The sequence below is a fragment of the Dendrobium catenatum genome, unplaced genomic scaffold (assembly GCF_001605985.2).
Source record: "Dendrobium catenatum unplaced genomic scaffold, ASM160598v2 fragScaff_scaffold_1143, whole genome shotgun sequence".
NCBI classification, from domain to species: Eukaryota; Viridiplantae; Streptophyta; class Magnoliopsida; order Asparagales; family Orchidaceae; genus Dendrobium; species Dendrobium catenatum.
In genome coordinates, this window is record NW_021319605.1 from 458,943 (window position 1) to 472,431 (window position 13,489).

Consider the following 13,489-nt stretch of genomic DNA (forward strand, 5'->3'; position numbering starts at 1 on the left):
AACTAACTGAAGAAATTAAACATGCTTTTGTTTTATTCATCAAAATAAAAACCCCTCAATTATCGTACTTTCACATGGCAACCTCTGAGTCGTGATGGAAGTTTGTGCTTTCGAGTGAGTTGTGGTTGAATGTTCTCTTCCCATGAGGCTTCATCATCATTGGTCATATTTTCACGTTCTCCCATGAAGAATGAACTTGTCCTTATGGTCAATATTGGACTAGTTGTCCAATTTTGTGTTATTGATCCGTGTTGCTTCCTTTGGGGACATTCTTTTCTGTATAGTTGGCATGATTGGAGGATGGTCTTGGGTTGCACTATAGGATATGCTATCCCACTTGTCGGGCAACAGTGATGTTGGATGTATTTATAAATTTTCATGATAAGATTTTAGTAAGGATACATGAAATATAAGGTCTATACATGAATTGGTGGCAACTCGATCGTGTATGCGATGACTTTGTTACACTCTTTTAGATTAACAAGTTCATAATATCTTTTTTTGACTTTAGGGTAGTTGGTGTGGGAGACAGATTTAAGATAAGGGTGGAGCTTGATGAGGACTCACTTTTGAACTTAGTATTTGATATCATGAATTCATGATAATGCTTGTTGGCATGTTGCTCTATGTAGTGTTGAGCTTGATGCAAGTTATTGAGACTTTAAAACGCAACATCTAGTTGTTGTAGCTAGTCATACACGATTTCTATTACTAAGGACTTTGTGATGTATGGTTGAATTGTTGGGGGTGCATGGGCATAAAGTGCTTGGAAGGGCATAATGCCAATAGAAGAGTGGAAGATGTTATATTATAGATCGCCCATGACATTTAATGAGTAATATTTTGGATTGTCCTTGACATAACAACAGAGGTATTGTTCTAGACGCTGATTGGTAACATCTATTTGGCATTCTATCTTGAGATGGTGAGCATTGCTGTATTGCAGTTGTTTGCTAGCTCCTTTAATAATTCATGCTAGAATTGGCTCATAAATATTCGATCACAATCTGATATGTTAGCTTTAAGGATCCCTTGGATTCAAAAAAATTTTCAGAGATGAAGGAGCTTGCAATTGTGACTGTTGATAATTGTGGAGGCAATGTTGTGATTTGTGCATATTTGGTGAGACAATCCACAACTGTCGTTATGGTGGTTTTCCTTTGGACTATGGTAATGAAATCTATCATTGGGTTGTCACACGCTTCTTAAGGTATTAGCAGGGGTTGTAGCATCATGATGGGTGCCAATGGTTGCTATTTAGTTGTTTGGCATACTGGGAAGCTTGGAATGAATGTTGCAACATCTTATTTGTGGTTACTTTGGCAGTAATGTGCTCTTACTCAGTGAAATGTCTTTTTTTATCCACCATGGCCACTGACAGGGTTTGAATGGTGTTCTAATATATATTTTTTGAGAGTTTTAAGTGTTAGCTAGCACTAAGCATCTCTATTTTCATGTTAATTTGTTGACAGCAAATATAGGACAATTTATTGGACATGTGATGATATTTTGTCTTAGTTGTAATGCTTTGAAGGCAGTTGCAGATTTCAACTGCTCTAGGAGTTTATGTATTGGTGCTTAGAGTAACAAGGAGTGTACTGTAACATGTTCTGTCTTGTGACTTTTTGCTCATATTTTTGTAGGGGCGTCAATTACTTCGTTGGTGAAATCATATCCCAGTAATTTCATTAGGAAACACTATTGTTCCAGAGTTTGAACCACTTGGTTCATAATTTCGTGGATGCTTTTTTAATCAATTTTTATGGTTAAATGTGAGCCGAGCGAGTAGTTTCCCATTTTGTACCACTTCCATGATTGCATATAACTCGCACACATATGTTGATGCTTATTGCATTTTAAAATTTAATTTTCTGTTGTAGTTTGCTATTTGTTTATCGTCTTGATAGAGTGCAACACCAATACCAATCCCTAAAACATTTGTGTCTATGATAAAATGGTTGATGAAATTTGGTAAGATTAGCACTAGTCACAAGTGAGTTTGGAAGAAGTTGCTTTAGGTCTGTAAATGCTTGTTTAGCTAGTGCAGTTCATGTAGCATCCTTTTGATGCATGGTTATTAGTAGGCATGCTCGAGGAAACCTCGTAACACTTTGAGTGTTCTGCGTAGATGCCAATTGCTAATTACACAAATCTTATTAGGATTTGGACTCAATCTGACTCAGTCACTGCGTGGCCCAAATATTCAAACTGTGATTGACTAGAGAGGAATTTGGAGCGTGTGAGGGAAAATTGATTTTGTGTAGGTAGCTATAAAACATGATAGAAGTGGTGAATTCGACAGCGGATAATGTGTTGTACATAATTAGTCTCCAAAAAAGCCTTATGAATTTTCTTGAAAATGATTTTAGCATATTGTTTATGATTACTTGGAAGGTGGAAGGAATGTTTGATAGACCAAACAGCATGTCATTCTTTCCCATTTGAGTTTGGCGGTGACTGGTGCACAAATGCTGTTTTGAATGGATGATAACCCTGCAAAACACGACTAGTATTTCATAAACAGCTGGTATTGAAAAGCAATTGGGTATTAGCGTTATTTAATGCAGATAGTCCATAAAAAAATACCTTGTGCCATCCTTTTTGTTTTTTTTTTTGACAAGTAGGAACCAATGACGAATATGGGCTAGTGTTTGGTTTGAATCAATCCGGATTGTAACATCAAATTCAAAGAGAATAGGCAGAGCACCCAATGGTAGGGCTTTTAACAAGGGCACCAAATGAGAGTGGGTAGATGACAATTCAATGATTTGCTAATAACACTTGCTGAAATAGATAGAAAATAGAGGATAACGGGGAAGAATGGAGGTTAGAGAACGAAGTGCATGATAATTTTCATTTATTTCTAAAATCAATATTGTAGCTATCATATGCACAAGTTCATCTCATGATTACTAGGGCAGAACTTTTTGTCATATTGTGCTATGTGTCATCACCTTTAACAACCTCTAAACAATCCACCCATTCAAACCAAGACACCTATTTCGATGTTAACTAACTCAAGGAATTAAGCATGCGTTCCTTTTAGCAACCTAAATAAATACGACTTAGTTGCTCTGCTTCTAAATGATAATCCTTGAGTTATATGATGGCTTTTGAGCGGACTGTGGCTGAATGATCTCTTCTTGCAGGTCTTTATCGAGATTGGCCATATCAGGGAGTGTTAGCATAGGAAAATTGTTTCAGGAAACTATTCTTTAGTTGATCTCCATTTAAAATATAAAAAAAACCTATGTCCCCTGCTAAAATTCCGTCGACTGCTACAGTATCCCATCCCGCAATCCTACAAACAGTGTCGAATACAGTCGCCCATCCCCGCATGCGTAAATCCGCTTCAATCTCTCCCTCCCAGTCGCGCCGATAAAGCGAGAAACGAACAAAGTATTCAGTTCTCTTCTCCCGCTCCAGCTCTCTCTTGTTTCCTCTCAGCCGAACCTTCTGATTCCCTCCCCACAGCTGAACTAGATCCCGCAGCTCTCACGACTGAGCAAGCCCACGCAGACCCAAGGTCTCTAGCCTTCCTCCTGTGCAGCCGAACCACCCGTTCGATTAGGCCTCCCATCCGTCGACCAGGCCGCATGGCCTCCTTCCAATCCGACTCCACAACACTGATCTACCAATCCCTTCCCAGCTCTAATCTCATTTCTTTCCTCAAGCAAGGCTCCTCACTGGGCCGATCTCCCTCTTTTTGCACTCGAACCAAACTGTACCAAGCTCGACCCTAGCAACAACTGGCCCCAACTCAGCTGCAAATTGTGGCCGAAACCTCCTAATCCCAATTTCTACGGTTCGGACCATCCAGGACTCCCGACGTCAACGTCTGTAGCTCCTGCCAACTTTCCCCGCACGTTTGTAGGTAGAATCCGACGCCTGCAAGCCATTACAACCTTCCGTTCCTACGCCCACGAGTTCTCTATCTTTTGATCCCAGCACCCACCTCCCTTTCTTGTTTGAACACATGTGCAACTTCCTTGCTGAAGTCGAATCCCTCTGCTTAAACCAATCACTCTACCTTAATCCTTCATAAGTCTACAAGGCATCTCATGATTACTTGGAAATGAGATAAATATCCTTCATAAGTCTACAGGGTACCCTTGGACGAAGCAACCATGGCTGTTGACAAGGATCCTTCTTTCAGGTTGGGTTAACTACCTCCTCTAACTATGTTAGTTATGGACCATGATGACTCGGGACAACAAAACCATGGGATCTTGATTGGGTCCATCATCACTCCTCCCACCGTCTTCTTTAAGTACGAAGTGGTGAATTTTTAATTTTAAATATTAAATTTTCAAATACCTAAACCCTGTTGCTACTATACGTCAAATAATATGTATCTATTTGACGACTAGCCTTAATTGAAAGGTCTCTCTCGCCATCGGGAGGGGTAATTAACTACAGGGGCTTGCGCCTATAGGAAACATGAACTCAGGTCATAAAGTTCTCGTAAAATGAGGGCGAAATCTCTGGGTAATGTCTTATTCACAACCCAATCTGCCTTCTAAAAATTTGCCTCGGAACTTAAGCGTTAAACTCTCCTCGACGACCAAAAAAAAAAGAAAGGGGTCGTGGAGACGATGGGGCGCGAATTTTCGGAGCCCACAACTTTATATAGTTGAGTGTTTATTTTGTTGTGTTTTGGCATATTTTATTGACTCTATTGAATTATATATATATATATATATATAGCGAAATAGATTTATTTTCTAACAAATCCATCTTTAGAGCTTCACTGATATAATTATGAAGAGGACATAAAATTCATTTTGCTTTTCTTCATAATTATCCAATCTTATTCTTTCTTTTCTAGATTTTCTCTCTAATATCGTTGGTAAAAGATTCCAATCTCTATTTGATCATGAAGGACAATTTGAGTTTATTGACCTTAATAACTGATACCATGCCTCTAACAAGTAACTTCGAATTTTTATAGATAACACGTTTGCATCATTCTTTTTTTATTATTAGCGTAGTAATATAATCAACATTGAACTTGACGATGCAAAACTAAATTATTACTATACATTGAAAATTCATTATTGCTTCATAAACTCATTTAAATACATTCCTTATATGACATGAGTAAGTATCAAATTGCTTCTTTTACCATGTTTATGGCTGTCAACTTTTTTGACTGTATCTGACTGAGCATTACTTCGATTAAAAATATTTCTGAGTTGATAATTTCACTTATAGCTGGATTACTTGGAGTCTGACTTTGTTTACGACCCCACTTAATATCAAGTTTAATTTACAGTCTTATTTCTCGAGCGCGGAAGACTGTTCTTGGTTCTGCAGATGATATTGGATGGCTTCAGCGTGCTCCTGGCATGCCTCCTGTAGAAGATGGAACTAAACGATTTATTGAGTTGCTTGAAAATATCAGGTTAATCCATATGCTATATGAATTAAATCTTCATAGGAAAGAAAAAATGTGTCACATTTTTAATGTTATTTTTTATTATGGCAGCTTATAAGTTATCATCATCATCATCATCATCATCATCATCAATTTATATTAATCTTGCTATCTTATCTCAGAAACGATGAACATAAGTTGCCAGATTCTTTGGTTTATTTGTTAGTTCCAGGTAGAATACTTTCAACTTAAACTTCCACAACAGTATTTGATTTTTTTCTGTCAATTCCTTGATTTATATATTTTCTTTGGCAGGTCTGTTTAGTAATCATGGCCCACTGTATTTTGTTAATACAAAAACATGTTTTTCAAAGATGGGGCTGACTTGTCATATTGCTAAGATTCATAGTGAGGTATCTGAGTGGATAATTTTGTTTCCCTTTATTTCACTAAATTAATTCTTGCTATTACCGCAACATTGAATTTTTAGGCTTCAATTGATAAAAATGCCAGAGAGATCAAGGAGTATATTGAAGAAATATACTGGGGGTCGAAGAAACGCATATTGCTTCTTGGACATAGCAAAGGTGGGGTTGACTCTGCTGCTGCGTTATCTCTGTACTGGCCTGATCTGAAAGATAAGGTCGCTGGATTAGCCTTGGCTCAGAGTCCCTATGGAGGTAGCCCAATTGCTTCAGATATTTTGAGAGAAGGCCAGCTTGGAGATTATGTCCAATTGAGAAAAATCATGCAAGTTTTGATATGCAAAGTCCTTAAGGTATTATTTTTTGCTTTGTGTTAGCATAATTTGCAGTTTTGTTCTGAAGTGGATAATAAGCAATCTCTTTCTAAATATTGAAAGGGTATTTTTTTTTTTTATTTTTTTGTGATATACGGCCATGAACTCATTTTTAAGTGAATCAGCTGCGCTTTTAGAGCATTATGAGTTCTGGCATTGAGATTTATGGACAGGAAGAAAAGAAAAATAAAAAACAAATTGTCTGTGCACGCAATGTCGGGAAAAAGTGAATTGTTTTGTTAGAATAGATTTCAAAATAATTGAATTTATTATGAGATGAGTGCAATAGGAGATTTGATTGATATCCATGTATTATACTCTTATGGGCTGTTTGGTAGCACCCAAGATTTCATTTAAGTAGGATTTCGTAAATCCTCTAAATCCGGATTTGGGAAATCTTGGGGGGTTAAATCCTGAAAACTATTTGATAACATTTATGATAAATTCTGTTATATCTGGTGTGACTGTTTGACTATTATGAATAGGCGAGGGTGAGGAGATGAGGTGAACAACGCGGCTTTCGTTTAAATCTGCCGAACGAGAGGATTTCGGAAATCCAGGATTTATCACGAAAAGGCGGAATTTTCCGTCAAACGCGGCTTTCATTTGCCGTGAGATTTGGTTTTGCATTTTAGGCCGTTTGGCTGGATTTTACTCAAATCCGCCTCAAATCTGGCCTAAATCCTGCTACCAAACAACCGCTTGTTAAAATAAATTCATCAAAATATTATTCTGGATATTTTAATCCAACTTTTTTTATTGCACTATTCTCATGTCATTTATGCTCTTACAAGAAAATTTAGGCGAGGATGTCCTGACTCAAATTTGATTAGAATGAATTTACTTTTCCTTGATTTTCTTATTTCTACATTTAATCTTCAAATTATAGTGTAATGCCATTTCCAGTGATCTTCTATTTGTTCATATTTTGATCACTCTTTCCTGCTTCATTTCGAAAATTCTTTTTACAATTCTCTTCACACGCTGCCTGGATCTTTTATTCCCTTGAATTATTTGCATTTGTCAATGCTTAGAAATTTCTCATGTCAGGGAGATCTACAAGCATTAGAAGACTTAACATACGAAAAAAGGCGGGAATTCTTGCGCAAACATCCATTGCCTCGCGATCTTCCTGTCGTCTCCTTCCACACCGAAGCCGGCTTAGGACCCAGCGTCCTTGCCTCCTTATCTCAAGTGGCCCATGCCGAGCTACCCATCATCGGCGATGGTCCATCCACAAAGGTGCCGGTCGTCATGCCGCTCTCAGCCGCAATGGCTGCCTGCGCCCAACTTCTTCAAGTCAGGTATGGGGAGAAGAGCGACGGCCTCGTCACAAGGAGAGATGCCGAGGTTCCGGGCTCCGTCGTCGTCCGACCGGAGCGGAAACTGGATCATGCATGGATGGTATACTCTACACTCAACGACAGCCCGGGCGAAGCTGATGCTTCTCAGGTCTGTGAGGCTCTGCTCACATTGCTTGTGGAGGTTGGGCAGAAGAGAAGGCATGTAATTACCATGAAAGATGAGTGAGATTTGCAGACTTTTACTTATTTTTAGGCGCTGCTTACATACGGTTTGCGTTAGAATTTGAGGTTTAGAAATGTATTCCTTTTCCTTGGTGCTGCTATTAACGGTGTTGTATTTGCAACGTGTGTTTGGGGAACTTTTATTACATCTTGTGAACGTACGCTCCTCTACGTTCGGTTTAGGCAAAAAAGTGCATGTACCGAGTTTTTTCAAAAAACTCGGTACAACTCGGTACTTGGCACATGCGCTTTTTTTTGCCTAAACCGAAGGTACGTTCACTGGATAAAATAAAAGTTCGTGTTTGGGATGTCATTTTTATTATTTTTTAAAGCTGTTTTCCAGTAAAAATTTACTTTTTAAGCAGCATTAAAAAAGCCGTCAAATTTCATATTGATGCTTATTTTACTTATAAAGTTCGGGCTTAGCGTAAACATTACTTGATTTTTAAATTTTGTTTAAATTTATTTATTTATTTTCTTAATTTGTGCGTGCTATTCGAGCTTAATTAATGGATATGGTAAACTAGGGTTTTTTAGAAGATGGTTGTTTATTATTGAACACAAATTTATTTAAAATTTTTTATTGAACTAAGCATTTAGTGGGGTTCAAATCTTAATTAAAAAAAATAAAATTATGATGTATATATTTACCTATTTTTTGAATGTATTTATGATATTAATAGCTTCAAGATAATACAAAAGATTGGTACTAGTATAAGAAAATATATAAAATTTCGTTTGGGACAATTTTTATACTGCTTTTAAAAAATAGAGTTTTAATAAAAAAAAATGTATTAAAATTTTATTTAATAAAGCAGTAACGAAGTTGTACCAATTGAAGATTAAATCCTAACATACTAATTAAATAACTAAGAAGATGCTCATATATTTAAATAAATGAAAGATTAATGTTTGAATTTGTTTATTCATATATCTACTTGTAGGTCAAGTTGCACATCATAATCAAGCTTATAATGGTTATTAAAAGAATTGCTTTATGTAGTATCTAAATTAATAACACTCTTTTGTAAATTTTTTTTATAAAACAGTCAGTTTAGGGTGTCATCTAACAACCTGGTTACTTAAGCTGCCAACTTAAGGTCTCATTTTATTGTCGCAAATGTTAATCCTTCGAAAAATGGGCCTTAATGTTATGGGTATCTTGTTCGAGTTGGTTAATTAGAAGGTGATGATGTCTTTTTCTCTGTGCGATTCTGGTTCTTTCCCCTTCTGCCATTTTTATGATTGTTGCTAGCGAGGTCATAATTGTGTTGAGGCTGTGATACCTAGTTAATCCTACTAGTAGTCATATGCTTGTCTTAAAGATTAAGTCATGCATGTTACGTATGAACTATTTCAAATTGTAAAATTGTAAATGACTCATTAAATTAATCATAGCTTGATTGATGTTACTTGCTACTCGGATAACCATAGTAATTTTAGAGCCAATAGATGCACCAAAATCTTGACTTTTTAGGCAAAAGATCGAGCCAATAGATGCACCGAAACACTAGCTTTTAGAAGGGATATATTTATTGCTTCTAGTTTTATTTTTATAAAGCTTCAACAAATGGTAGAATTATTACGTGCGGTCACTGGGCGCAGTTCGGAGGCGAATAAGAACTCGCTAAGTCACATTTTTTACTGTGTACTAGTGACGTGGCACATCCTGATTCGACTCTGAACTATCCGGCGACCTGTCGCTGTCACTGATAAATGAAAAAATCAATTCTAAGCCATTGGGCCATTTCTAACATTACGTGCAAAAAAAAAAAAAAAAATTTCATATAAAAATTACCAGTTTGATTTAAAAAAATGTTGCATTTGCTCTCCAAATAATTATATTTAATTCAATTATTTCAAGCCCCAGCTTTTTTAGAACAATATAACTTCCAATTCGACTGGATCGAAAACAGTAAAAGTAAACAGTAAGGTTGACAGCAGGGATCATCATTTACAACAGTGGAGCACAAATCCGTTTCCTTCTCCTCACGGAATAGCAACGTTTTCAGAGTCCTGCAAGGCAAACCAAAGTCACCAAAGTCAGAAAGAGAGAGAGACAGAGCTGATCCAAGTGACCTGCAGGGCAAGACAAGACACGCAATATACAGCCAGCTGCAGAAGGGAATTTCTTTTTAGAAGATATCAAATAGTAAGGAAAACGTGCTCTCATTTAATCTTTGCCTTTTCTCATCTCACCATTAGAAAACTTATTATTGAGCAGCCCATCTGAATCTGTTGGTTAGGAGCTTAGGCTATCAACTAAAAAGTTTTGTTTTCGAAGTTTGAATATATGATGTATGTGAGAATTTATATTTAATCTGCTCAAAAGTCTTACATTTTTTTATTAATTATGATATTGTTATATCGGGCTTCCTTAAAATTTTACGAGATTTAAAGATGTAAGATCTAATTAGATTTAGAGTGGCATATTTGCGGTACATTTAATCATTTCTTTAGTTCTAGATTTGAGGCTAGAATCATCGCTCCGATGTTTTCGTTGTCATTGTTGAGGGAAAAATTTCATTTTTTTGGAGATTATAAGACCTATATGTAGTTAATAGCGCTCTTTCATATGCTCAACTATTATGTGTGACATGTATGCTTGCTCTTCATGCTTTCTCTCTTTTTCTCTAATCTTTCCTATTTCTTGTGCTTGATAGTGCCTGTCTCTACATGAATATAGTTAGCCGTTTGAGTATTTCTATTGTTGGATAGGAAACTTGCTCGGATGATCTTTTATACCAAATTTAAAAGGAAATTAAGCAATTGGACACCTTTAATTGAGAACTTTTTGGGCCTTCCCCATAAGATGTATTTGGTTATTGAAGTTTACAATCATGTGAAACTTAATTACTCAGATTAAAATGAATATATATATATATATATATATAAAAGTCTGCAAAGCTAATTATTATTTTTTATCATAAGGAAGTACATTCCTCTATTTATGAAGTATTCATAAGCAAAAATTTTACATTCAAAATTATATATTTTTGTTATTAAAAGGTTGGTTAATCCTATTATTTTTGTACATGAAATAATTTAAAATTCTCAAAATTGAAGGAGCCACATAACGCCATAGATCAAGCATCACAACACTACTTTTTTCCCCCTAGTGCCACCTGATCGGTACCGTAGCAATAGAAGTCTCGGATGATTGCTGGAGAATTTAACGACAAGGCGCTACGTAGGGAACTTCACAGTGACAGATCGAGCACCACAATGCCAAATCGGCCTAGTGCAGCGGCATAAGATCATAGTTCAAAACGATTGAACCGATAAATAGATGCGCGCGACGAATGATGAATTGACATGTCGATTCAATAGTACTAGAAAGCTACTAATCAGTGCCAGACCCCAGTTCAGTTATTTTGCAATCTGTAAATAGGAAGCCTATTGCTCATATTACAGTGTTGGATACTTGGAGAGACATGAGGGAGTGTGCGTGAGGGTGTGTGAGGCTGCTTCTAGTGGATGCTAGCCATTTGTACTTGTGTTAGTCCAAGGAATTCTGAGTTATTTCTATTCTTAATTCTTTTATTGTAATTTTATTTTATATATTTTAATGAAGATGTTCGTGTGTTTATTTTTAATTTCATGTATGTCTAGAAGTTTTTATCTGAGCTTATGAGACTTTAAAAATCATATATTGCATATAGTAGATCTATAATTTCATAAATTGATTAATGTTATTTTTAAATCTCCCATGCTTAATTTAGGCTTCATTTGAGACAGCTTTCTTACTTCTTTATAAAGCAGAGTTGTAGTACAAAATATTTTTTTTCAATTTTTTTTTTACTAAATCTCTATTTTATAAAGCAGTACGAAAGCTATCCTAAATGAAGCTTTAGTTTATGTACAGATCTTGCATGAACTTAATATATAGTGTAATCTATGGCCTCGACGGAGTAGTAGATTTAGTGGTTAAGGTTATGAGATTTTAAAGAGATATTAAAACTGTAGTTCAGTGAAATCTTTAGCTAATACTCCAATGAGTTCGACATAGATGAGAAGTACTTATGCTCCGATTCATAGAAATATTAATTAGAAATAATCTATCGATTGTAAGCATATATTTTTAAATATCACACATTAATAATTAAATGAAAAAATAATGGTGATTATATAAATATCATACAATAAAAAATATGTTTGATATACTGTTTTATTTTGTATCAAGATATGACTATATTTTTAACGCATGACTCTAATTTCACGAGTCACTTATTATATGTCAATATAACTAAAATACTAAATATTATCATCTCACAATATAAATAAAAAAATTAGATGATTTAATTAATTTATTTGACTAATACAACTAAACTGTTAAATAGTATAGCGTTGTGAGCGGGTGGTGTTCTAATGATGTTGGTCAAGAGTTGGTCCAATGGTGGTGATCATGCGTTGATCTGATAACAACAATTGGGTGTTGGTTTGATGACAGATGTCGGGCAACGGTTTTGTATTCTATTGATATAGGCCAGGCAGTGGTTTGATCACGATGATTAGTCCTTTTTCTAATGATGATGATCAAACAGTAATCTAGTAATATTGCTCGGGTGAAGTTTCGAAATTCTTAGAGCTTATATGTTCTCTTGAAGCTCAAGTCAAAATCCTTCCCAATCATGTAGAGATGTGTGCTTATTTATAAATGTTTGAGAGTGACATACTCCATAAACATAGCCAAAATTTAAAACTCTCACTCAAACAACCCATTTTGATTCCCTCAAACATATGCTGTTCCTTCATCATTTAAGTCTTAATAATGACGAAATTAACCATTTTTACACTCGTTGGATCCGTCCCATCGAAATACTTGATTTGATTATAATCATATAAGATTCGATAATCATTTGATCATCCAATATTTAATATACAATTACGCTTCACGTGCTTGACTCGACTCATTTTGGACTATTTATATGTATATATATAAGCTTCCACTATTAGCTAAATCATATACAATGAAAAAAGTGGTGCAGTGAAGCCAGTTATTCAAATCTGAACACACAGATGGCTGCTATGCCTCATGAAGGCCTTACTTCAATAAAACTATAGGACAAGAGAAGGTACATCTCTCTTCTGAACGAACTTATATTTTTCTTCTCCATTATAATCAATGGATCCCTCCATTGAATTATAAAGGTACGGTGATAGGACTTATCATTTTCCTTCCGTCCAAAAGGGTCCATCTTCCATCACCTTCGCTCATATGTGGGCACCAATCTACTTAATGAAGAAGAGACTAAGTCCTTATCAATATGTCAAATATTTTTAAAAAGAAAAAATAATTGATTTCTAACCATATTTTAATTATGATGATCCTCATAATATGAGAACACAATGTATTCGACTTGGTTTGGGACGGCTTTCTTACTGCTTTGTAAAGCTATCTTTTAGTATAAAAATATTTTGAAAACAGAAAAAGAGCAATGATATAAAGTTGTCTCAAACGAAGCATTAAAGCTTCGCTTGGGATGACTTTCTTTATGCTTTGTAAAGCAACTTCTTAGTATAAAAATTTTAATTTTTGTACTAGGAAGTTGCTTTAAAAAGCAATAAAAAAGCTATCCCAAACGAAACCTAAATGATTCATATTATATTAATTGTTCAATAAATTTTATATTGATTGTCCACTATCAAATGCAATTTTCAACTTTAAATATCTTATAATATGAGTATGATATATAAAAATCATTCAATTTTATGTTGTATTTATGTTCTCAAAATAAATTCAATAATTTTATGACATGTTAACATAAATAAATTTAAGAAATTTTA

At 35.3% G+C, this 13,489-nt stretch overlaps 1 protein-coding gene across 3 annotated transcripts in view; it reads left to right on the plus strand.

The window, feature by feature from the left end:
* Positions 1 to 7,824, plus strand: part of LOC110114281 — a 22,298-nt gene extending 14,474 nt beyond the window's left edge. For all 3 annotated transcript variants that reach the window (XM_020847116.2, XM_020847117.2, XM_020847118.2), the window contains exons 5-9: positions 5,276 to 5,404; positions 5,560 to 5,609; positions 5,693 to 5,790; positions 5,868 to 6,155; positions 7,227 to 7,824. In XM_020847116.2, the coding sequence (XP_020702775.1) occupies positions 5,276 to 5,404; positions 5,560 to 5,609; positions 5,693 to 5,790; positions 5,868 to 6,155; positions 7,227 to 7,706 (1,045 nt within the window). In that variant the 3' untranslated portion in view covers positions 7,707 to 7,824. The remainder of the gene's footprint in view (positions 1 to 5,275; positions 5,405 to 5,559; positions 5,610 to 5,692; positions 5,791 to 5,867; positions 6,156 to 7,226) is intronic.
* Positions 7,825 to 13,489: the final 5,665 nt, after the last annotated feature.